Source organism: Zootoca vivipara, chromosome 14 (genome assembly GCF_965207765.1).
Source record: "Zootoca vivipara chromosome 14, rZooViv2.hap1.1, whole genome shotgun sequence".
Lineage (NCBI taxonomy): Eukaryota > Metazoa > Chordata > Lepidosauria > Squamata > Lacertidae > Zootoca > Zootoca vivipara.
In genome coordinates this window covers 25,213,593-25,238,969 of record NC_142597.1, presented here as the reverse complement: position 1 = coordinate 25,238,969, position 25,377 = coordinate 25,213,593, and the positions used below count along the sequence as shown (strand labels likewise).

Genomic DNA, 25,377 nt, shown 5'->3' with positions numbered 1-25,377 from the left:
GTTTCTGGAGGGCTACATCCCAGCCCCTCGCTTGCAATTTCCTGACTTGTTACCCTTATCCGAGAAAAGTTTATCAGTCAATTCTGTTGAGTCAACCAGGTGTGTATGTCTCTCAGAGCTCTACCTTAGTAAACCTGTTTAGCAGACTGCGTTGACGGTGTTGATAAAGCGTGTGCTGCTGAGTCTGTACAGAGTGCACTCCTGCAACCACCGGGATGAAAAGTCGCCCTCTCCAGTCGGGCTCACGTTCCCCAAGCAGGTGAAAATGCATGCTGCAGCCAATCCCAGGCGAGAGTCGCCTGCTCCAACCCAACTTCTGAACCATGCTAGCAACCATCTGCCAAAGGGCAGGCAGCTGCCCAGCCACTCGCAGCATAATACTGTACAGAGTGTACTACAGCACCCGCCCCAAAGGGAGACGAACCTGCTCAGTCCAGCATGTTGGCAGACAACTGTCCAAGTGCACGGAGCCTTTGAGCATGTGCAAAGTGCACTCCGGCAGCTACCCCCAAGGGAGTGTGACCTGCTCAGTCCAGCTCCACTTCTGAGCGTGCAGGCAAGCCGGCTGCCCAGGATCGCCCAGCCTCTGAGCATGTGCAGAGTTCCAGCATAGCTTTCTGGCCACCCCGCCCCTTTGCTTTTTGCACTGCATGGCACCTCGCCAGGCTAAGGCGCTCGCGGGGAGGAACAGGTGGGAGAGCGGGAGCCTTAGAATGCAGAGAGCGAAGCATGATCGACGGGGGAACGCCCGCCCAATCAGGAACGAGATATTGGTCCCGCCTCCCGCGGCGCGACACTGGCCAATCGCCTGCAGGGACCGGGCCGACGCTCCCGCCCTTTGCTCTCGGCACTTCGGCGGCGGCCAACGACAACCGAGCGAAGGTGCCTCCCTCCCTCCAATGGGAGGCGCCCGTGTTAGTAACGGCACCACCAATGGTAGCGAGAGTCGGAGTCCCTGGTAACGGAGCCGGGACTGCGCCCGGCTGCCTCCAAAACATGTGGAGCTGCGGGGGGCGCCGGCGGCGGCGTCTCTTCGCGGGCGCCTTCCTGGCGGTGTTGGCCATCGTCGTGCTGAGCAGGTGAGGAGGAGCTGCTGAGGAGAAAGGGGCGGGGCCTGGACGCGGTATGCTAATCTGGCCCCGCCTCCTGTCGACCGAGCCCCGCCCTTCTCCGAGGAGGGCTCCGCCCATGCCCATATATGGTCAAAAAGACTCCCCCCATTCCATCCACCCTTTGGAGCGCCCATGGACCCTTCATTCCTCTTCCTCCCAGCCCCATTCTAGTGGGAGGGGGTTAAATCCAGGATTCTCCTCTTTTACTCCTAGGGTGCCCCCCCCCACCTTTAATGGAACATGTTTTCACCATGGTCCTCTGCCCCCCATTTTTGCCTCCCCCCACCTTTCCAAATTTTATACAGCATAAGGTTGCTTTAGGTATAAAGAGTGTGAAATGTTTTTAAGCAGGACTTTTAGCAAATCCCCCCTCAGCCACAAATCCCATTGGGTGATTTTGGGTCCGCCACCAGTTCTCAGACCTAATCTACCTCGCAAGGTTGTTCATAGAATCATAGAATTGGACAAGTTGGAATGGAACCAGGGGGTCATCTAGTCCAGCCCCTGCACAACTAGATCATCCATGAGAGATGGCCATGCAACCTCTGCTTAAAAACCTTTCAGTGAAGGGGAGGCTGCCACCTCCAAAGGGAGTCTGTTTGTTCCACCATCGAACAGCTCTTCCCGCCAGAAAGTTCTTCCTGATGTTTAGTGGGAATCTCCTTTCTTGTAACTTGAAGCCATTGGTTCAGGTCCTACCCTTCGGAGCCGGAGAAAACAAGCTAGCTCCATCTTCCATGTGACAGCCCTTTAGGTATTTGAAGATGGCTATCATGAAGCTTTTCCTGTTCACATGATCTGTCTCTGCAAATCAAACTGCTCTAATGATCTTAGAGATAGGGGGGGGGGAAATAGCACCCCAAGTTGCAGGGCCTGTTTTGTAGAACTCCTCTAAGGAGATATGCAAGTCTAGTTCCCCTCAGAATTGTACACAACCATATTAATTGACAGGTACGTTTCTCAACTGACTAGAAATGACCAGCTGGTTGGTTCAAAAATCAGCAGTTCTCTCCAATGGTCCCTATTCAACAGAGACTGAAGGGTTAGGTCAGTCAGTAGAGCAGCAGACTCTTAATCTCAGGGTTGTTGGTTTGAGTGCCAGGTTGGCCAAATATATTACATTTGCCCATGCCAGCTAGGTCAGTGGTGAAGAACAATGGGAGTTGATTTTACAGGTGACTTATTAAAAACATGGTATACTAAACTGCATTTTAAAAAATGTCTGAGAAGGTCCATTTGCAATTTTTCAAGCTTGCTGCCTGCACCCTGGTCTCTAAACATTAAATCTTTGAACTGGGGCATGTGTCGTCACTCCAGGGCACATACATAGACAGGAAGGTGCTCTTTTTGAGAATCATAGGAGAGAGAACTCAAGCTTTCTAGTAGTATATCTTTAACCAAAATGAGAAACTTCCTCCGTCCTCTTAAATCTGAGTCAGATGGGCAGTTCCAAGGTAAACAAGTTCAGAGAGGAAGAAGGAACTCTTAGCAATATGCAGAAGGGTGGGTGAGTGTTAACAATACGAGTGTGTCCCTGTTCTCATCTGAAATATTGGAACATTTGCAAGCAGCCTGGCTTGATTGATTGATTGATTGTGCCTTTCTAGGCAGTTTGCCCCTGATTGTGCTTTTCTAGGCAGTTTGCCCCTGCAGCCCTCCATCAAAGATTCACATTACCTCTCTCCTTAGCTCAAAACCAAGGCACTTAAAGCACATCCCAACCCCCAAGCAATCCTGGGAACTGTAGTTTCTTAAGGGTGCTGGCAAGTTGTAGTACTGTGAAGGGTAAGCTGCATTTCCCAGGATTTTTGGGGTGGGTGAGGGATGTGCTTTAAATGTACAGCATGTACACAGCTCAAGAGTTTACAGGACACAAATTCAGTCTTAAGAACTCTGAGAAGTTGTAAATCATTCTAACAGGAAGATAGTGAGCCATGTTTACACATGACACATGTACAGCACTGAACATATGAGGGAGTCTGGGATTGTGCCCACTGGCCAAGCAAGAAAGGGTCTTATGCATACACAGCTCTTCCTTGTGTTCAGTCAAGAAACAACCTGACTGCCCAAAGGCTCTTGGCGTGCATGGATGTAGGAAGAGCCTTTTCTCTCTAATGCTATTTGGGTGAGTTCCTCCCAGTTCCTCACTTAGATTACTACCAATGCAATTCTTGATTTTAAAAAAAGTTTTCCAGTAACCTCCCACTTTTACAAGGTGCAAGACCCTTATGCAGCCTTGAAAGGAAACCCACAAAAGTTACTAGCCATATATATATATTCACTAGCCTGAGAAGAGACTAATAGCCTGCATTTCCATAGAAAAGGGGAAGCACATTCATACCTTCTGAGGCTAGCATGGAAATGTAGACTAGTGGCTTCTTAGGTAAAGGTAAAGGGACCCCTGACCATTAGGTCCAGTCGTGACCGACTCTGGGGTTGCGTGCTCATCTCGCATTATTGGCCGAGGGAGCCGGCGTATAGCTTCCAGGTCATGTGGCCAGCATGACAAAGCCGCTTCTGGCAAACCAGAGCAGCACATGGAAACGCCGTTTACCTTCCCCGCTGTAGCGGTTCCTATTTATCTACTTGCATTTTGACGTGCTTTTGAACTGCTAGGTTGGCAGGAGCTGGGACCAAGCAACGGGAGCTCACCCCGTCACAGGGATTCGAACCGCCGACCTTCTGATCAGCAAGCCCTAGGCTCAGTGGTTTAACCACAGCGCCACCTGGGTCCCCAGTGGCTTCTTAGCAAGCTAGTAAAAACATTGCCTTCTAAGCAGACTGGCCTTCAGAGAACTCCTTGTCACCTATGGCTATCAGGTTCATTGTTAGATAAAAGGCTGGCTTTCATTGTTACGAGACACTTGCTTCCATACAGCAACCTGGAGTTGCCACAGTGCAGCCCAGAGATCCTGTTGCTTTTAAACATTAAAGGCGGTGCTCAACTAATTAGCTGTGCATTTGCAAGAATCACCATTACCGTAGTTCAATTAGACTTCCCTTGTCTCTCCCTCCCTGTCCCAGCATTACCCCTGCATGTCCCCTCCACCCAGATCTGCTATCCAGGGCTGGGGGAAACTCATAATAGATTCAGGCCTAGGGAAGAGAGAGGGGGAATGTTCTGTTGTGCACTGAGAAATCCTAGCATTGATGAAACCAACAACTTAGTGCTACTTTTGGCTACAACCCCCAGAACATAAGAAGAATCTTGCTGGATCAGGTCAGTGGCTGATATTGTCCGGCATCCTTTTCTAACAGTGACCAACCAGATGCCTGTGGGAAACCTGAATAACAACAGCACTCTTCCTACTGGTGATTCCCAACAATGTATTTAGAAGCATACTGTCTCCGACAGTGGAGGTAGAACATAGCTTTTGTGAGGCTAGTAGACATTGATAGCCATTATACTCCATGAATTTATCCAATCCTCTTTGGTCTCTAATCTCCTCTTTTGACTACAGTATATTCCTCACATTGATCCTGCACTGGCCTTTTATCCCACTCTCCTCTCCTGTCTGGTGTAACAAGTACCGGTAGGACTTCAGTTCTATCAACAGTAGGCAGGGAAGGAAGGTGAGCAAAGGGACTGGTGAAAGGTTCCGCATCTCAGCAGGTTTATATCCTTCCGGTGCATCAGCATGTTTAAAGAGACAAGCAATATTTCTCAAGTGGTTGTCTGGCAGCCAATGAGAGGAAATGTACTGGTTTATTGTACCTGAATGCATTTTTCTTTTTAGGTCATGAATAACTGCATTTTGGGGTTTACACGATCACTTACTGTGCCACTATAAAACTTGCAGCACAAACCTAAACATGTTTACTTAGCACAGTGGTGGGGAACCTGTGGCTGTCGATGCGCTGTTGGACTCTGACTCCCATCCTTCGCCTTGTTGACTGAGGCTAAGGGGAATTGGGGACCAAGAACATCCGGACGACCACAGGTTCCCCATGCGTGAGGTTCGAGAAATGGAGCTTACACTTCAAGTGTGTCTAGGATTGCAGCTTTGGTCAGCTTTAACCCAAGCCAAACCTAGAAAAATTCCACAGAAGCAAGACATATACAATTCAGGCTGATTTTCTAGAAACTGCCAACTAGGTACTGCAAGCAGTCAGTTTCTCCTGGTGTGTGTCTCAAATTAAATACACTTCAAATGTTACTGCTGTTCCATTTTGATGATCACAGTGGGGAATAGGAGAGGATTTCCCCTTCCCTCTCTTTCAGATCATGCTTATAGAGTGTGACTCTAAGCAACATTATTAGGTTATGGTGGTAGGTATTCTGCCTTAAATTAACCTGAAGGATGTGATTGTGTATGTGGCTCCAAAGAGACAGCCCCCCCCATTACCATTTTGGCTGTGGGAGAAAAGACTGCTGATTGAGGGGTGTATTTGCTTGCCTAATGATCTGATAGTTTATGCTCATTTGTTGTTTTATGTGGGCACACAATGTTCAGTGCTAGCAGTGAACCAACATGGTCGAGATTTTATAACTTTCCAGGTAGCAGAGGTGATAGAAACAAATCTGTGTACTGAAAGACTGCTGCTTGCTCTTTATTTTGAAACATTGGTATACTGGGGCCCTGTGTCATCCGGTTTTTTCTGGTATCCTTTCAGTAGTGCCCCCCCCCCGCCTCCCCATGATGTCCCTTTCACCTGCTGTTGCTTGACAGACACAAACAATCTTTTTTGTATGACTTGGCGTCTGGTTTTACAAAATGCCAAAACTAAAGTGTAATTCAGTCCTTGGATAAAGCTATGGACAGTTGGAGAATGCTTGTAAGCTTTCTGTTTCCTTTGGGATACTGTTCACAGGACAAGCAAGCTATGGTTTATACTGAAGACACAGTTGGATGGATTGGCATGTGACACATCCCTTTGGGTTTCCCATAATATATCCCATTTCCCTTCCTTGTTTTATACATGTTCTGCCAGATGAACAATTCTATGTGATTTATAAAACTTTCATTTTAAAATAAGTAACAGCCTTGTAAATGGGACCACAAATTATCTTGCTAAGAGACGGGTAGCTTGTGTTGGCAACCAGCATAGAAAGGCAGCATCTTAGCAGGCTCTTAAACAATGTGTCTTCTACCGAAAGGATGGATAGAGGAGGGATGGAATGACCTGTCCCTCCTGCACCAGCCCACTCAGTCACCCTATGTGGAATTTCTGGTCACCTGCAGATGAGTTGCTAAATAGGAGGCTGGTCCACTACAAAGTAGAGGCTAGTATTGTTCTTTGGAGCTCTGACTCTGGCAGATTTGGTGCTGTTCAGGACCCACATGTTTTAATTACTCTCCCAGCCACCATCAAAAGCCTAGCAAGAGAAGTGGTAATGTAATGTCTTTAATTTGTTATCGCTTTGTGATGTACAAACAAAGCACTACCTTCTCCACCAAGGTGTAGACAATATCTATCATTGACCCTGCACAGTGCAAACAAAGCAACAAAGCAAGCATGAAGGAATCTAGGAAACAGGGCATGCACAAAGAAACAAAGAGCTATTCTAAAACAAACAATCCTGTGATTTTATGAAGTAGCAGATAGCCTTTCTAAACCTGCCATCTGCTACCAGAAAAGGGCAGAATTGAGCCTGAGGCAAAATAGGCTGATGCTGATTTAGTTCCATCAATGTAGATGGGGGTTTGCAAAGTGATAAAAGCAGAAAAAGTTAGGTTCCTGTCCATTACTCCAGCTTTCTGGGCTGCACAGTGTTGCCCTACCCTCATTTCTGGGTGAAAGCATTAAACTGCATTTATCCTTCCAGTTCTCCCCACCCCTTTTTATTAAAATAATTTGCTAGCTGTCTCCTGTTTTAAGACTTGGAGACTCATGGGACCTGGCTGCTGGCTAGAGAGGTTTATTGGTCACAAGCAGAATGGGAACATAGAGAGGGGCTGCTAGCAATCCAATCTAGCACATGGCATTTTCTGATCTACTGCGGTTTCCCCAAGAACTTTACATCAGTAGGATCTGTGCAAGATGCCATTGTGTGAGCACAGTAGTTGCTTGAGATCATTGGTGGGAATGCACATTTGAACTTTCATAAGAGTCTGCTTACCATTCAGAGCAATATAGCGTGGATGGGTCATATCCCAGGGTGGGGAACCTGTGTCTCTTCAGATGTCCCTGGTCTCCCAACTCCCACCAGCCTCTTCAGCCAGAATGATTGGTAGTCAAGGATGATGGGAGTTGTAGTCCAGCAACATCTGGAGGGCCACAAGTTCCTCACCAATGCTGCAACCTCATTCAGGTACATATGCAGAGGTGCACACCTGATTAATGCCTCCTGCTCCTGATTCAGCAAGGGATCTGTGAGCATAAATCTGCTTACGCAGATGCCCCTCCTTAGGGAGATTGGCTGGTGTGCGTGTGTACAAATATCAGCGCATATTTCTTCCTGCACGAGCCAGCTCTGTCCTGCTTCTTAATTCTTCCTCTTCCAGAATCACCTTCCAACCAGCTCAGATTCTTTCTTGTCTGCCTGTCGTCATCTATTGCTTGTAGATTCACTCTCCTCCAAAGAATGCTGTCACAGCTATTCTTACCTGTGACCTCCTGTTAAAGTTGAATAATAAACATAGCCCTGAGGTCAGTGGGGATATCATAGAATCATAGAATCATAGAATCATAGAGTTGGAAGAGACCACAAGGGCCTTCCAGTCCAACCCCCTGCCGAGCAGGAAACACCATCAAAGCATTCTTGACAGATGGCTGTCAAGCCTCTGCTTAAAGACCTCCAAAGAAGGAGACTCCACCACACTCCTTGGCAGCAAATTCCACTGCCGAACAGCTCTTACTGTCAGGAAGTTCTTCCTAATGTTTAGGTGGAATTTTCTTTCTTGTAGTTTGAATCCGTTGCTCCGTGTCCGCTTCTCTGGAGCAGCAGAAAACAACCGTTCTCCCTCCTCTATATGACATCCTTTTATATATTTGAACATGGTTATCATATCACCCCTTAACCTTCTCTTCTCCAGGCTAAACATACCCAGCTCCCTAAGCCGTTCCTCATAAGGCATCGTTTCCAGGCCTTTGACCATTTTGGTTGCCCTCTTCTGGACACGTTCCAGCTTGTCAGTATCCTTCTTGAACTGTGGTGCCCAGAACTGGACACAATACTCCAGGTGAGGTCTGACCAGAGCAGAATACAGTGGTACTATTACTTCCCTTGATCTAGATGCTATACTCCTATTGATGCAGCCCAGAATTGCATTGGCTTTTTTAGCTGCTGCATCACACTGCTGACTCATGTCAAGTTTGTGGTCAACCAAAACTCCTAGATCCTTTTCACATGTACTGCTCTCAAGACAGGTGTCTCCCATCCTGTATTTGTGCCTTTCATTTTTTTTGCCCAAGTGTAGTACTTTACATTTCTCCTTGTTAAAATTCATCTTGTTTGCTTTGGCCCAGTTGTCTAATCTGTTAAGGTCATTCTGAAGTGTGATCCTGTCCTCTGGGGTGTTAGCCACCCCTCCCAATTTGGTGTCATCTGCAAACTTGCTCAGGATTCCCTCAAGCCCATCATCCAAGTCATTGATAAAGATGTTGAACAAGACTGGGCCCAAGACAGAACCCTGTGGCACCCCACTAGTCACTACTCTCCAGGATGAGGAGGAGCCATTGATGAGCACCCTTTGGGTTCGGTCAGTAAGCCAGCTACAAATCCACTGAATGGTAGCATTGTCTAGCCCACATTTTACCAGCTTCTTTACAAGAATACCATGGGGCACTTTGTCAAAGGCCTTGCTGAAATCAAGATAGGCTACATCCACAGCGTTCCCTTCATCTACCAGGCTTGTAATTCTGTCAAAAAATGAGATCAGATTAGTCTGACATGACTTATTTTTCAGGAACCCATGCTGACTTTTAGTGATCACAGAGTTTCTTTCTAGGTGCTCACAGACTGTTTGCTTAATGATCTGCTCTAGAATCTTTCCTGGTATTGATGTCAGGCTGACTGGGCGGTAATTGTTTGGGTCCTCTCTTTTTTTTAAATAAGGCCTTTAAATGTAATGTATATTCTGGTCAAGATTTACCAGAGTTTAAGTAAGAATTAATCTGTGATGTTATGCCCCGGGGCCGGGTGTGTGTGTGTGTGTGTGTGGATCCACTGCAGAGTATTAGGGCCCATCCATATCTTAGCTCAATGTGGCTTGTGAACCCCTCAAAGTCCCCTTCAATTCATCCCCACCTATGTGACATTCTGCTCCTACTGCTGTCACACACTTTCCCCTCTTCCTATCCTTTTAAACTCCGAAAATCCGATTGCATGCCACATTACTCACTATCAGGCCAACCTACCCCACAGGGTTGTCATGAGGATAGAATGGGGAGGAGGAGAACTATGTATGCTGTCTTGAGCTCTTTGGAGGAAAGGGAGGGATATCAACGCAATAGCATAAAAATAATAATCCATAAATACAGATTAAAGATGATATGGGAGAGATGACAAGAGACTGGTTTGGGGATGTTCATATGTCTCTGAGGGTGTTTTACCCAGTAAGAGCTGAGATCTCATAGCACAGAAACAAAGAAAAAGCCAGAATTTTGCTGAGGCAGTCACTGCCAGGGGAAATTTTTCCCAAGCAGGCTTCAAGCGGGGTGGCTGCAGCAGTTGGGGGGGGGGGCTTACTGGAGAGTGATGCCATATCTAGCGGGATATGATTTAAAGGCTTTAAAATAAGCGTTACACATAATACAACCACTCCTTGTCTATCATAAAAAGTAATGTGCAAGGAAAGATGGATCGCCAGAGCTATAAATCAGTTCCTGTGTCAGGCTAATAGTAGCTCATATCAGCCTTGGTGCTGGTAGTGTGTTGGGTGGGGGATTGTTTTGCTTTTAGATATATATCCATCAAAGCTCTGATGGATGACAAGCCTGTCCCCATAACTCATTCTGGATCCTGGATCCCACCTGACTTTGAAGCCTGTCTTTGCAGGTGTATCTTTTTAGCTCTCCTGTGGGTGTTTCATCTCTGCAGGGATTTTTGGGTGTCTGTTCTTATGGGGCTCAGAATATTTGGGAAACTTTAACTCTTATAACAGTGGGAAAACCATATTGCCCCCCCCCCCGGCTTCCAAACACTTGCAATATGTGTGTGTGTGTGTGTGTGTGTGTGTGATGTGATATATATATATATATATATATATATATATATATATATATATATATATATGGTTTGATGTGCTTTAATTGTGCTGAGATTCTGCTGCTTCATGTTTATTTTTGCTCTGTGTCTCCTGGAAGGTGAGCAGAAGCCTTTATAAAACCCACATTTCTGCTAAATGCTCCCTCACGTAAGTAGAAAGCAGAAGTCAGTCGCTTTAGAGGATACAGAGAGTTTCTTGTTCATAGTAACAATTGATTAAGTTTATATCTGTGCTGTGTGGTTCTTCCCTTTGCATTGTACACAGTGGGAGTGGCCTGCTGAGGGTAGGCGTGGTCCTATAAAAGGGATACCCCATTAGACCTGTTCATATTTTTGGAAACAGACTTGCCCTGCCTGACTTTTTTTAAAACAAGTGTTCAAAGCACTTGTTTGAACAGTGGGCAGTTTGTTCTGACCACAACCTTGATTAAAACTCAGCTAGGACCACTTGGTAGATCTTGGATCCAGTCTGCAAGCTGCTATTTGACCATCCCAGCTTAAAATCTGCTGTATATTTTGGAAAGTTGCTTGCATGTTCCGTATGCATCCATATACCTCTTAAAGATACTATAACCAACTTTTCAATGATGGTTCTTGGGACTGAGGAGCAGGTTCGCATCTTTGTTTGGATACAACTAGAGGCCATTTTGAATCAAGATGGTGGGCTCAGCCTTTCCAAACTGCACTGAGTTTTACCCCGGATGTCAAAACCTCACTGATTCTTTTTGTTTGTTTCTGAAAATTCCCAAACAATACCAGGTAGGAGGTTGCTAATAGTAGTACAAGAACAAAACAGCACCACCAAACCAGGTTGCTGCCCCAGGGAACTTCAAATCTAAAAGTTTTCAAAAGACAGTAGAAAGAGAGTAAAATAGGATAGGAAAGGCTAACTATTACATTTATTTCAGCTGGGGGCAGTTCTAAATCAGGCAATATAGTGCGCAAAACAGAAGGGGATAAGGAAATTTTTTAACAAAAAACAAATTAGACTAGTGGTGTTGCTTTGTGGCTATATGATCAGCTTATTTTTTGTACATCTGACTTAAATGATTTTTCCTCATGCCCTGCTTGCATAGCAATCACGTCTTGTCCAATGAAACATTATGGAGAATGGGACTTAAGTGCCATTTATTTCCGTGCATCTCCTCTAAACATGACTAAGTTTGGATCCAGCCCATTGTTTCTAATGCTTTGGCAGAGGCCCCAGCCTGAACTTGAACTGGCAAACTTATTTAGTTATTTATTTGTTTATTTAATATAGTCCGTGGGCTGTTTTTCTGCACGTGCACCCTCTGGCATTTTTGGTAAAACAAATCGGTTAGGAACGGCAGCCAGACAATCAATAAAACCAACACTGAAAGGCAGCAGCAGGGTGAGTGGCGAGGCAAATGCATTAAAACGACAAAATGCCTGTGTACATAAAAGCATTTCGACAGCTTCTCTGCAAATGCATCAAGAAGGTGTCTGCTGAATGCATCAAGAAGGTGTCTGCTGCACCACCGATGAAACAATCCCCTTTAAAAGGAAAGCCGCAAAATCTGTAGCACTGGGAATGCTGGACTTTAAAATTATCACCGGGGAATGCTAGCTTGTCATTTCTTGCTGGACCTCCCAATTCAGACATGCCATATTTAATGAGAACTTCTTTTTCCAGGTATATCCCCTGCCTGCCTGTTGTTTCGGTGGCCTGCAGGGATGAGGAGGTTCAGAGGTACTATCCCTGCTATCTGTGTGGTCAGGATTTCCAGTTTCAGATTTAGTTTCATTGATGCTGTGTTGTAGTTCAGAACTCATATCCCTTCCTCAACCAAAGGCTTCTTTTTTACTGTTTGCTAGTCTCCTTTCGCTAGACTGTGCCAGCAAGAGAGAGGCTTCTTCCCCTTTACCCTGAATTGTGACCCCATGTGTTTAGCCTAGAAACGGTATTTATATATCGCCCAGGGTCTAGCACTGTATGGTGTAGTAGCTTGTTCCTGTTGTGGGTGTTCAACTTGAGATCCTGAGATTTAAGAGGCCAGATAAAGCTTTATGTGTAGGTCTTCCTTTCCCTCTGTCTGGAAAGAGGATCCCAACCCATGCAGTCACCACTGTAAATAATCCCTCTATGGCTTCTCCTACAACTGGTGGGAAAGCATTTTGGAATCTGTCCAATTCAGTTTTCATTTGCCCTTTGTAGTAGAGTTGGGGACGTTGTTGGACTCCAACTCCCATAATATCTGACTCTTGGCCATGCTTGCTGGGGCTGACCGGAGTTGGAGTTCAAAAACATCTGGAGGGCCACAGGTTCCCCATACCTGGCTTATAGTCAGCAAGCATGCTTGACGATGCTTCCCACCATCACTTGGGAGGTAACATTCAAGGAACTAAACTGTGAGTGGAGAGGAGTGGGAAACCCACACAAGCAGTCCAGTTATGAAGGGGGCTCTGTGATTTCCATTGATCTCAGTGAGGGTTGGGTGGTAGGAAGCCCCTGGTTCAAATCTCAGCTCCACCACAAACATAAATTTCTTCACTGTGGGGAGAATCTGAATGCCCTACTTTGTTGTAGGGCATTGTGAGGACTCCCAGTGAGAATCCACTGCATACTTAAGGAAAGTGCTTGTATAAACACCTTGAGCTGCATTGGATGGCAATCTGGTGGGTTCTCTCAGAAGATATTTTCCAGAGAGCATCTGATGCTGTGGTATCATACAGGGAAGCCTGTATGGAGCCCTCAGGATCCCTGCTTAGCTATACTATTACAGCTAGGCAGTTTTTTTGTTTCAATATCCAAGTTCTTTCTTAGCTATCTAATATTGTCTCATGAAGTAGGTGTGAGGAGAAGCAAACTTTTCAGTTGTATGAACATTGCAGAACTCAAACTCCTGCCACCCACTCTGTATTTTCATGGGTTGGCAGTGCTAGATTCTTGACCTACAGTGGTACCTCTACTTACGAATTTAATGCATTCCGAACGCAGATTCGTAAGTCGGAAAAAATTGTAAGTAGAATCCCATAGGAATGCATTGGGAGAAAAAATTCGTAAGTCGAAGCAACCCTATCTAAAAATCCGTAAGTAAAAAATATCCTATCTAAACCGCATCCAAGATGGCGGACGGAGCTCCATTCGTAAGTAGAAACATTCGTAAGTAGAGATATTCGTAAGTAGAGGAACCACTGTATGTAGATCACTGAAACATCTGGGGTCCGAAAACAATGTTCCCATTAACCTGCTTGAAAAGGCCTGTCATTTTGAAAACTGTCTTCCTGTTCCATGGGCTGCAAGTTGCCTTTCTCAATGTTTCTGGAGCCTGGATAGATGGTACTCCTACAACTGCAAGCTGCCTTTTATTATTATTATTACAGCTTGGAGATGATGGTCTTCTGACCTGGTGGGAGTTGCAGCCAAAACCAGCTGGAGGGCACTATGTTTGGGAAATGCTTTCATAGGCTGTATCATAAAAAGTTGTTTTCTAGTTAGTAATGAGTGCACAGCGAAAAATAAAACAAAGGTTCCTTGCATCTATGAAATGGGAAGAAGGTGACGGGCAAGATGGGAGAAACTGGGCAACTTGCTTCGTGAACTGGGAGGCCAGTGGGCAGGGTGGCATGGATAAGATGTGGGCAGATAAGGCAAATAAGAAGGCAAAAAGGAAAGCAGGTGAGCAGTGACCAAAGTGGTGAGAAAACATTGTGGCCATGGTCAAACCATGCATTTAAAGCATTCAGAAATTCTGGTATTCGCCCAATAATCCTGGGAACTATAGTTTGTTAAGCATGCTGAGAGTTTTTAGGGGACCTCTTTATTCCCTTCGTAGAGCTACCAAGAGTCAGTGTGGTTTAACAATCAGTCCCTCTTTCCAAGAAACTCTGGGAGTTGTAGCTCTTGAAGTAGTAGCTCTAGGAGGAGCCTGGAGGGCCTTCTAACAACTCACATCACACTTAATAAACTGTACCTCCCAGAATTCTTTGTGGGTAGCCATGATTGTTTAAAGTGGTATCACAGTGCTTTAAATACATGGTGTGAATGTGACCTGTGTGAGGAATTCTCATGCCAATTTAACTAGTCCTCAGCCAGCCAGGGTCATTGTTAGGGGGTTTGCAACAGGCCCTCCTGCACCTGTTTTCACACTTTAATAAACCAACAACTGCAAAAATGTTGCTTTTATGGCTACTGGGTGTGCTGCAAAAGACCACTCTAGTGAGATGCCAGCCACCCATCATCTTAATTTCCCAGAGGCATATTTACATATAAATTTGCATTTATGCCAATTTGTATCATGGAGTGACCCGAGTCCTTTAATTTATCTTGCAACGCCCATGTCCTCAGAAGTCCCCCCACCCCTGTTGCATAGAGCCCATCTCTTCTATGTAGCAAGGACTCTGCACATCTTTGTTCTGCTGAGTAATACTAGAGTATCTCCTGCTTGAGGCAGTATAGGTGCACACAACTGCATTATGCTCTGTGATGCCGTGCCCATTAAATCTACCTGCATTTAAGAGTAATAAGCCACACTGCCTAATTAGACCACCAGGTTACATAAGTAATACCGCCACCCCAAAGCTGGACACCATTCACTAAGGGTTCAGAAAAGCTTCTATTTTGGATTCTTGAAAAGATGGGGAGGGGTGTGTGTGTCCAGCCCTTGGTGGACCAGTGTTGTACCATGTTAGATGCTTCCTTAGCTATGGAACCCACTGGGTTACCTATGGCCAGACACTATCTTTCACTGTAATGTAGTTCACAGGATTGTCAGGATAAGGCAGGGTCACTGCCATAACCTTTTTGGAGGAACATGTGGGTAACAATCTGACTGACTGATGGGTCACAGATTGTTCAAACTTAGACTTGGGTGCTTCTTCTTCTTCTTCTTCTTCTTCTTCTTCTTCTTCTTCTTCTTCTTCTTCTTCTTCTTCTTCTTCTTCTTCTTCTTCTTCTTCTTCTTCTTCATACAACAGGGTTGGTGAACCCATGACACACACCCCAGATGTAGCTATCCAAGGCACTTACAGCCTGCCCAATTCTAGCAAAATCTCCCTCTGCAAAGGCACCTCTTCTCCCTCTGCTCTTAGACTTCCTAGCAATGGTGTCTCCCTAGGGAGAAGAGGACCCTTACAGAGTGGATTGGGCTTTCCTCTCCATTGCAGCACTGAGATGGCAGGAACCTTTTCCTTCTGCTTCATTTTTGCTTTCATCGCAGTGCTGAGATAGGAGAAGGGGGAAAACCCAGTACTGCGCTTTGGGGCAAATGCAGCAGAGAGTGTGGTTTCCCTTCCCAGTTCTGGACTAGGAGGTGAGAAACCTCTCTTCCCAGCCCAGTGTTGCCGTGGGGAGGAAACTTTTCCACTCATCTGCTGATTGGCTGTCTAAGTGTGTGTGTGTGTGTGTGTGTGTGTGTGTGTGTGTGTGTTTGCCTGTCTGTATATATCTTGGCCACACACCTTGCTGGCATTCCATCCTTGGAGGTCTAACTATCTATGTGAGCCTTGGACCAAAGGTTTAGCCAGCCCCACCTGCCATACTGTATAATTATTTATACATAGAAAACCAGCATATAAGGGACAAGTGTTATTTCCTGATCTTTCTGAAGAGCTAGTTTTTAAACATGCAGTTCAAAGTAGCATGGCCCAGGCACAGCCTTGCCATATCAGTAAGAACTATACTGAAGAGTGCCTAAAAGACCCACACTACCCCTCTCTGTTATCTGACTCGGTAGTGTTCCCCAGCTCACTTTGACAAGAAGTCAAACTGGCTGTCACTTTCCAGGAAGTCTCCATTTCTTGACTTTGACCCCTGAACTTATTTCCCCATTCTAGGTTTAACTGGAGTGGCCTGGTCCCCATGCGCTTGCGGGGCAGGATCCATGGCTTGCAGGCCAGGAATTCTAAGTTCTTGCTGGAGGGCAAGGAGTTTCGTATCTTTGGAGGCTCGATGCACTATTTCCGCATCCCCCGTGAATACTGGAAAGACCGCTTGGTTAAGATGAAGGCCTGCGGCTTGAACACCCTCACGACGTAAGTTGCCCTTGCAGTCCAGTTTGTAGCTGCTGACTTCATGGGAACATGATAGGCAGCTGCCTTAACACAGAAGGGGATGGTTAAACAATCCAATCTTTGTGAATTCCAAAACAAAACAGTTCATAGTTTTTTAACTGATCAGAGATGAGCTGTCCGTTGGAGTTTGCACTTCTCCAAATGTTGTGATGCTGTTCTTGGCAGTTATACAAAAAGTATGTATTTTAACAGGTATTCTGAAAGAAATATGCCTACAAACATGTACTGAATACATACTTTGAGAGGATTCAAAAAATACCAACATACTACAGAGTTATGGGTAAAAATCTGCAACACAGAGTAGAAATGGATAGATTCACTCATCATTCTTCAGTGATAAATATTATTTGCCTGTTAAGCCTTCCTTGGGGACAAATGATTTATGAACTTGGGGCTAATAAGTCATTCTGTGTGCACCTTTTGACATTTCCCTTGTCTTGATTTCCATACTAAAAGTTGATGTCACCTGGTGTTAAGGACATAACAGCTTCTTCAAGTGGGTTGCGTGTATATTGCATATAAAATTCATAGGAGAGTAATGTTTATGTTTCTTACAACTTTATCACTGGTTTTCTTTTCCAAATGAGCCAAACTGTTGGCAAACTTTTTACCACACTTTATTATTATTATTATTATTATTATTATTATTATTATTATTACTATTACTATTTGCAAAGACTCCAGCAGCCAGATAAAATTGCTTTGGGGCCCCCAATCCACCTCAAACACCATCAGTTGGCTATTGTTGCTCTAAAAGATTTATGGGATGAGAAGTGGGGGTAGTCAGCTGATTTCCTTGCTTTGTCATCTTGACCCCCGAAACCAGCGTTGAAACGGGCTAATACATTCTGTCTTCCAGGTATGTAGCATGGAATCTTCACGAGGAAGTAAGAGGGAAATTTGACTTCCACGGAAACCTGGATCTGAGGTACCTATCCAGATCTGAAGTATGGATCTCATGGTCCATGGCTGAAACAAACCCACACACAAGTAAATTCTGCAACCTGAGAAATAAAATTTATTGTAAACAAATAATGTTATTCAGTTGGGACAATTTCTCTGGCTTTAGTTGCCCCCGGCTGCAGAATATTGGAGCAGGGTTGGTAGTTTACAGAACATTAGACATTTGGGGGGGGAGTGTTGTTTGGGTTAGTAATGCTAGAAGAAGATCGGGGGGGGGGAGAGAGACTGGGAGGGAGCTGTGCTCTATCCCTTTAGAAGAGGAAATTTTTCAAAGCTCAATTTGTGAAGACACAAATTAAGCTGAGAGGGAGGATCTTCAGGGAGCAGTATTAATAGTTTCCCTCAAGCTCTATGAGTTAAAGATGAGTTAATAAGGAGATTCTTGCCCTGCAATTCTGCAGGCTTATGCCCTGCATAGCAATCTTTTGTTTCTCTACTCCATTTGACAATAAAGCTTGTTCAGAGTCTGCCAACCCTATCCATAAGGGACTGAGTAAGAGGAAGAAAGATATGGTGAGTCAGCAATTGCTAATAACAGGTGCTGAATTGTCTCTGTGCCGGATAAAGCCTGCTTAAGACTCAGTGTTCATTCCTTTCCAGCTCAGACCAAAGCTCCGTCTATCTCAATTCTTTTTACATTTTTTAAAATTAACTTAATTTTCTTTACAATCACAAATAATAAATTATAATTTAATGCTTTTTAAAAGCTCCTATTCATTCCCATGTGTAATATCTAGCAGTAGTCATAGAATATCCAGCAGTATTAATAGAGTATTACTCTTACTCTTAAGTAACATGAGCCCACCATTGTTAGTGGAATGTGACTTGGTTGGATATTACTGTGTATTTTCCAAATCATAATCTGTACAATTTCATATAGTTTTGCAACATTTCAGTTAAGTACAGTGGTACCTTGGTTGTCGAATGGCTTGGCTTCCGAACAAATCGGCTCCCGAACGGCGCAAACCTGGAAGTAAGTCTTCTGGTTTGCGAACGTTTTTTGGAACGTTCCCCCACTGAGTGCGGGAAGCTCCTGCAACCAACCGGAAGCTGCGCTTTGGTTTTCAAACGGTTCCGGGAGTCAAACAGACTCCCGAAACGGCTTAAGTTTGACAACCAAGGTACCACTGTATCTATAGTTGTGCAATGGAACTTCCCTCTCCTTCTGCTGCTTCTTTCCCCCGCCCTGCCATGCATTCTGTGACCTCCCCAAATCTTCTGCAAAGTGTTGGGGAAAACCCAACAGATTTAGGGGGCATACTGGGGAAGGAAAAAATCCTTGTGCTAACAGAGAAACATATCTGGGGCTACTTTGGATAGAAGCCCAAGAATAGAATGCTTGAGTCCTCATTATTTCCAGTTTCTGTCAGTCTGAAATTTTGATTGCATCCTTGGCAAGAGCATGTCCACATTTCTGACGATTGATACTCCCAACTTTGAGTGACTGTAGGCTGAACTGAGTTCATGGTGTATAGCCTGTACCATTGTTTTGCAGTTGGCCCAAATCACAGGTGATGTTCTAGGGGATGTGACTTTCCATCACATCAATGGCACCAGACCTGGGATGTGTTTGTGGTGGTGTGATAAAAAACAACAACTGGGGAGGAACAGAGATTTGAGCATGCGGTTAAAGTGTGACAAAGCCATTGGATGGCTGTTGTTGTTGTTGTTGTTTAGTCGTTTAGTCGTGTCCGACTCTTCGTGACCCCATGGACCAAAGCATGCCAGGCACTCCTGTCTTCCACTGCTTCCCGCAGTTTGGTCAGATTCATGTTGGTAGCTTCTAGAACACTATCCAACCATCTCGTCCTCTGTTGTCTCCTTCTTCTAGTGCCCTCAATCTTTCCCAACATCAGGGTCTTTTCCAGGGAGTCTTCTCTTCTCATGAGGTGGCCAAAGTATTGGAGCCTCAGCTTCAGGATTTGTCCTTCCAGTGAGCACTCAGGGCTGATTTCCTTCAGAATGGATAGGTTTGATCTTCTTGCAGGCCATGGGACTCTCAAGAGTCTCCTCCAGCACCATAATTCAAAAGCATCAATTCTTCAGCTTTCTTTATGGTCCAGCTCTTACTTCCATACATCACTACTGGGAAAACCATAGCTTTAACTATACGGAGCTTTGTCGGCAAGCTGATGTCTCTGCTTTTTAAGATGCTGTCTAGCTTTGTCATTGCTTTTCTCCCAAGAAGCAGGCGTCTTTTAATTTCGTGACTGCTGTCACCATCTGCAGTGTTCATGGAACCCAAGAAAGTAAAATTTCTCACTGCCTCCATTTCTTCCCCTTCTATTTGCCAGGAGGTGACGGGACCAGTGGCCATGATCTTGGTTTTTTTTTATGTTGAGCTTCAGACCATATTTTGCGCTCTCCTCTTTTATCCTCATTAAAAGGTTCTTTAATTCCTCCTCACTTTCTGCCATCAGGGTTGTGACATCAGCATAATGGTGCAAGTACAGCATTGGATGGCTGTACTTGCACCATATTTCCTGCCCACTTAGTTGTTTCCTTACCAAGTGTTTGGGAAAAGGGTCTTCTCTTGCATCTGAGCTCCCAAGGCATTTGTCTGGTATTTGTCTGGCCTCTTCTAGAGGCAGAATGCAAAACATATGGGCTCATCTGATGGTTGATGTCCAGAGAGGATAAACTGCTGCTGTTCATTTGCAGTTTAACTACATTTTAATGTGCTACGCATCTAAGGGATTTTGTGGTAGTAGTGAAGCCTTGGGCTGTAATTGGCTGAGATGCTCCAATGTCACAGACAAACTGGCCAGTGGGAAGAGAGGCAAAGACAAGCATGAAGTTTTGAAATGTAGTGGGCTAGCAGATGGGAGAAGCGGAAGTAGTCATTAGAAAGAAGGGGAAGAAGAAAAAGTAAAGGTGAGAGCGGAATGGGAGAGAGAACATGTAGAGAAGGGAGTCGGTGTTGCAGAAACATGGAGTGACATTCTCACATATTGATTTGAAGCATCCAGTTTTATCACTGGCTCTGCTTGCTCTTAGTACTGCATTATGGCCATTCCTCCCCCCCCCCCCCATTGCCAATGCTTTTATCACTACAGCTTGTGGGATCTTTCTAGATCAATGTTCTCCAGATCTGTAAGCTTTGCTAGTAGCTGTTCCTTACAACATCTCCTGACAGCTTTGCAGTTCCCTCACTCTGCCTAACACTGTTTCCTTCTCCAGGGCTTTCCTTAGGACAGCCGAAGAAGTTGGGCTGTGGGTGATTCTGCGTCCAGGACCTTATATTTGCTCCGAGTGGGACCTTGGTGGTCTGCCCAGGTAAGTTTAGATAGTTTTGGTTGTCTTTTAGAATGGCAGTCAACCTTAGCTCTGTGGCTCTTTATTCCTACTGCCCACCAGGACGTCAGGGAACAGACCCTTAATTAGGAGAATGCAGAAAGGCTGGTGATTCTGAAATGGCTAGTTGTGGTCCAAAATACAGGGCAGCTGGTTGCTGAATGCTGGCATAGAATGCACACTTCCCTCCTGTACTTCCTTTGTTGGCCCTGGGAAACTGGGTTTCTACCGCTTATTTTTGAACACCGTTTGAATATTAAGAATAATAATAAAGATGGGTAGGAACAATTTCATGTAAAGGTAAAGGGACCCCTGACCGTTAGGTCCAGTTGCGGACGACTTTGGGGTTGCACCGCTCATCTCGCTCTATAGGCCGAGGGAGCCGGCGTACAGCTTCTGGGTCATGTGGCGAGCACGACAAAGCTGCTTCTGGCGAACCAGAGCACTGCACGGGAACGCCGTTTATCTTCCCGCTGGAGTGGTACCTATTTATCTACTTGCACTTTGATGTGCTTTTGAACTGCTAGGTTGGCAGGAGCAGGGACCAAACAACAGGAGCTCACCCCAACACGGTGATTCGAACATCCAACCTTCTGATTGGCTAGCTCTAGGCTCAGTGGTTTAACCCACAGCGCCACCCGCGCCCCCACTTTCATGTAGTTACTTCAAATATAGTTTGGTTTTGCATATTTGATCTGAAGAGCTTTGCTTCAACTGAATCTGTAAGCTGTGTCAGACAGCAGGAGAGACAGGGTACACAAATATTTTAAATAAATAAAAGATGCAGCAGCATCAAAATGGACAGAAATGTCTCATGACGGTTTACCACAAAGGGGGAGAGAAGGCGTGAGATCAGAATGAAGATTGGCTACCCAAAAGTTTCTCTCCGGAGGCTAAACCTCTGGTGGGAAAGATGACTGGAGGAAATAAATAGGTGGGGACCGGTTTGTGCCAGCAGCTCCCTCGAGATCTGGTAACCAGGAGAGGATCCCAGCGGCTATGCTGCGCTCTTGAAACCTCTCATTTATGGTCCCGTTTGCATCAACAGGAGGTTCCCACGGGGTGAGGTAGGAGATGAAGAAAGTCCACATGCAAAGCAAACCTAGAAAACAGCCCGAGGATGTTGGAGATTAGCTCCTGCACATGGGGAGGCTGAGAGAGGCACCTTGAGGCTAAAGCAGGGCCCAGGGTAAAGTCAGCCCAGGGTTCCTTGCTGAATTCCCTGACTTAGTACATGGCAATATTCCTACACGGATGGTATTTTACATAGGAAACAGAAACAGAGTCGGAAGGACCTTCAAAGGTCAACTCGTCCAACCCCCTTCCAATGCAGAAAATCTGAACAGTGACGGGGATTTCATGCATCAGCAGCAGGGTGAATGGACTAGCTGATTTTAAAATAAATACTATTATTATATTTAAATAAAATCTTTCCTCCACAGAGTTCAGGGCACTGTGTACGGTTCTCCTCTTCCTCACCCTCAACTAGGACATTCATAATAAAGCATGCAGGATTATGCCAAAAACCCACAAAGTGTCATATGTGTGGCAATTATTGCTTTGCACCCTTTATTATTTTGCAGAGAAGAGAGGAGGAAAACGCTTAGTGTTCAGAGCAAGGCATTTTTTTCTTTCCTCTTTTTGATGCAAAGTGTGAACAAATGTGCCTTGTTTGCGCTGCTTCCTCTTATGGGTGCCTATACCCATTTTCTCTGGAATGCTATCAACTGCTTTTGTGCATAATGCTGGGGGGGGGTTGCAAATTCTTTCCCTGTGAATAACTGAAACCAGAAGACTCCACAAACAAATGTTCCTTTTATTCCTGGTGGTGACAGAAACACTCTGACATTAGACTCCTTCTTACTGACTCCACTCTGCATCAGCTTATCTACTGTCGCATCCCCGTTCTCGCCCCCTGCCCAGTCCCATTGCCTCGTCCACTACTAATTCTTGTCTCCATGACTCTCATTATGTCTCTAACAATACCTGTGACAACCTTTCCTTCTCCATTCCTCATACCCACCTCCTCTACATTCTAAAAGGTTTTGTAAGGAGGAGGAACCTCCAAACTGCCTTTCATAAGGAAGCCTTTCCCCAACCCGGTGCCCTTTGGATGTTGTTGGACTACAACTCCCATCATCCCTTACCCTTGGCCATGCAGGCTGGGGCTGATGGGAATTGGAGTCTGACAACATCCAAAGGGCACCAGGATAGGGCTGGGAATCCTTACCATCCCTAGCCCCTCTCCCCTGAACTACCAACCCCAGGGCTCAGTGGGGAGAGAAGATATCTGTTAAACCCATTTAGATTCTGCAAAACACCTTAAGCCATGGGAAGGCTAGCAGTTTTCAAATATTATTCTTAATTTCCCCCACTTGGACCTGCTCCACTCATTCCCTGTCAGGGAAAAAGGCAGGATATAAGTAAATATTAAATAGTAATAATTTAAATACTTATCCATCCCTTTGTGCTCTGTCCTACCTGCATGTGATCCTCCCCTGCATGCCACCTCCTGCTCCCAACAGGCCTTGCCACTTGTGCTCTCCATCCTTAAGTTTAACAACTTGTCCCTCTTCTGCGCTCTAGGTTGTAGAGCAGAGGTGGGGAAACCTTAAGCCTGGGGGCCAAATGTGGCCTATCCTGCTTTTGGGCTTCCCAAAGATACCTGATTGGCTATGGGGAAGAACAGATGTTCCTTTGGTCTGTTCCAGCACGGCTCTTCTTACCTTCTCACAAGCTCTGGTCCTTTTCCCTCCTTAGCTGGTTGCTCCAAGACCCCGAAATGCAACTGAGGACAACATACAAAGGCTTCACAGAGGCTGTGGATGAATACTTTGATCGCCTGATGCGTGAGATAGTCCATCTTCAGGTAAATCAGATCATGGGTCATGCTGCTGCTGCTGCTGCTAAGCCACTTGCATTTTTAGACCAGGGTTACCAGGGTTGGTGCCAAGTCAGAGATAGCCCTTGTGGGGTGGGCTGACCTGGAAACAGTGATTGGGGTCTGGGAAGCTCCCTCTGCCATTCTGATTTTCTGGCCATGCTTGGGAACAGCCTTCCCTAACCTGGTGTGCTCCAGACCTTTTGGACTGGAACTCCCAACAGCATCAACAAACACAGCCAGTGGTCAAGGATGATGGAAGTTGTAGTCTAACAGCCTCTGACTAGCACCAGTTTGGTAAAGGCTGCTCTGGGGTGATGCTGTGTCAGGCACTATGGGGTATTGTGCAGAGATCAAAAGGCAGGTGCGTCCCAGCTGCTTCCACCATAATAAGCCATGGGAGCAAACAGCATAAGCAAGGTTGTCCTAAAGTTCTGTGCTGTTTTGTGCTTGAAACGCCTTTGCAATCAATGAAACTGTGCTACCTATAAGTTTAATATTGTTCAATAACTTCTAAATGTGCAATGCTCTGATGCTTTTAATTTTCTTCATAACCTGCCTAACTCACACTTGGAGAACCTTGGCTGGGGGAATATGATTTTTCCAAAGCTACTGTAAGTGTTCATAGCTGAGCTGAGCTACTTTTGCTGTAGCTGTCTTTGCTTGCTATTCATGTGAAGTAGGTAGTTAATTCATGGACATCTAGAGGCAGGGCCCATGCAACTTACCCTGTGCCGACAGGGTTGGGACAAGAGCATAGTTCCATTCCCAGATAATCACCTGATGCCCTTTTCACACAAGTAAGATGAGGTGAAACAGGCTCTGTAGAAGCTTCAGTTGTGTGAGACTTTCATTTCTTCATTCTCACAACAAGCCTGGGAGGTAGCCAAGCACTTTGTACTCCTCTGTGCATTAAACTCAGCAGCCCAGCAGGGGAGACTGTTAAGGGAGTCTCATTCAATTGCAGATAGGGAACCAAGGCAGAGATACAGTTGATCAGTCCACAACCATCTTATCATTCATGGCAGAGAGCCAGCTTACACATTCAGGAAAGGCATGTAGTGCAGCTCTTCTGTGACACACCACTTGAGCATGGCATGTTTGGATTTTTCCCATGTCTAAAGTTCTTTGCATGTAGAAGGATAATACAGAGAGGATGCACTTCTCTGGGATGTGCTAGGTGTGTGTGTGTGTGTGTGTGTGTGTGTGTTCGTTCAAGGAGGGTTTTTTTGAGACTTAAGGGGTGTTCAGATATGCATTTTCCTCCTCTAATCTGGTTTGAAGTTCCAGTTCAGAGCCAATCTAGCCAGTGGACCAAACCGATAAGCAAGGTCCTTAACAGTTATCTGCAGACCAACACGGCTAACTACCTGTAACTAGAACTATGGAACTAGAACTATGGAAGGCACCACATTGAGCCGCATGAAATGGAAGTCCATCGTATCTGAAGAAGTGCGCATGCACACGAAAGCTCATACCAAAATATAAACTTAGTTGGTCTTTAAGGTGCTACTGAAGGAATTTTTTTATTTAGTTATCTGCAAGTTCTCTTTCTCAATAAATCTTTATAGTTGGATTAGACCCACCAGAGACAGATGGATACCTTAGGAGTAGCAAACATGATGCCCTCCAGATGCTGTTGGACTCCACTTCCTGTCAGCTCCAGCCAGGATGACCAGTAGTCAGGGATGATGGGAGTTGTGGTCAAAGAACATCTGGAGCACACCATGTTGGCTACCTCTGTCTTATGTGTTCTCTCCTCCTCCTCCTCTCTTTTGGTAGTACAAGAATGGAGGACCAATCATTGCCTTCCAAGTAGAGAATGAATATGGCTCCTACGCTGTAGACCCAGATTACATGAAGTACGTCAAACAGGTAAAGTGCTCCCTCTGCCTCATTTTTATGTGTATTTTTGATGTTCCTGCCTGTACTGTGAACCACCC

At 45.4% G+C, this 25,377-nt stretch overlaps 1 protein-coding gene across 1 annotated transcript in view; it reads left to right on the top strand.

Moving 5' to 3' along the window:
• The first annotated feature begins 884 nt into the window (after window positions 1–884).
• Window positions 885–25,377, top strand: part of LOC118097065 (beta-galactosidase-1-like protein 2) — a 66,353-nt gene continuing 41,860 nt past the window's right edge. The window contains 8 exon segments of the mRNA XM_035139649.3: window positions 885–920; window positions 922–1,079; window positions 11,918–11,974; window positions 16,060–16,257; window positions 17,156–17,224; window positions 20,440–20,535; window positions 23,314–23,422; window positions 25,217–25,309. Of these exon segments, the coding sequence (XP_034995540.3) occupies window positions 900–920; window positions 922–1,079; window positions 11,918–11,974; window positions 16,060–16,257; window positions 17,156–17,224; window positions 20,440–20,535; window positions 23,314–23,422; window positions 25,217–25,309 (801 nt within the window). The 5' untranslated portion in view covers window positions 885–899.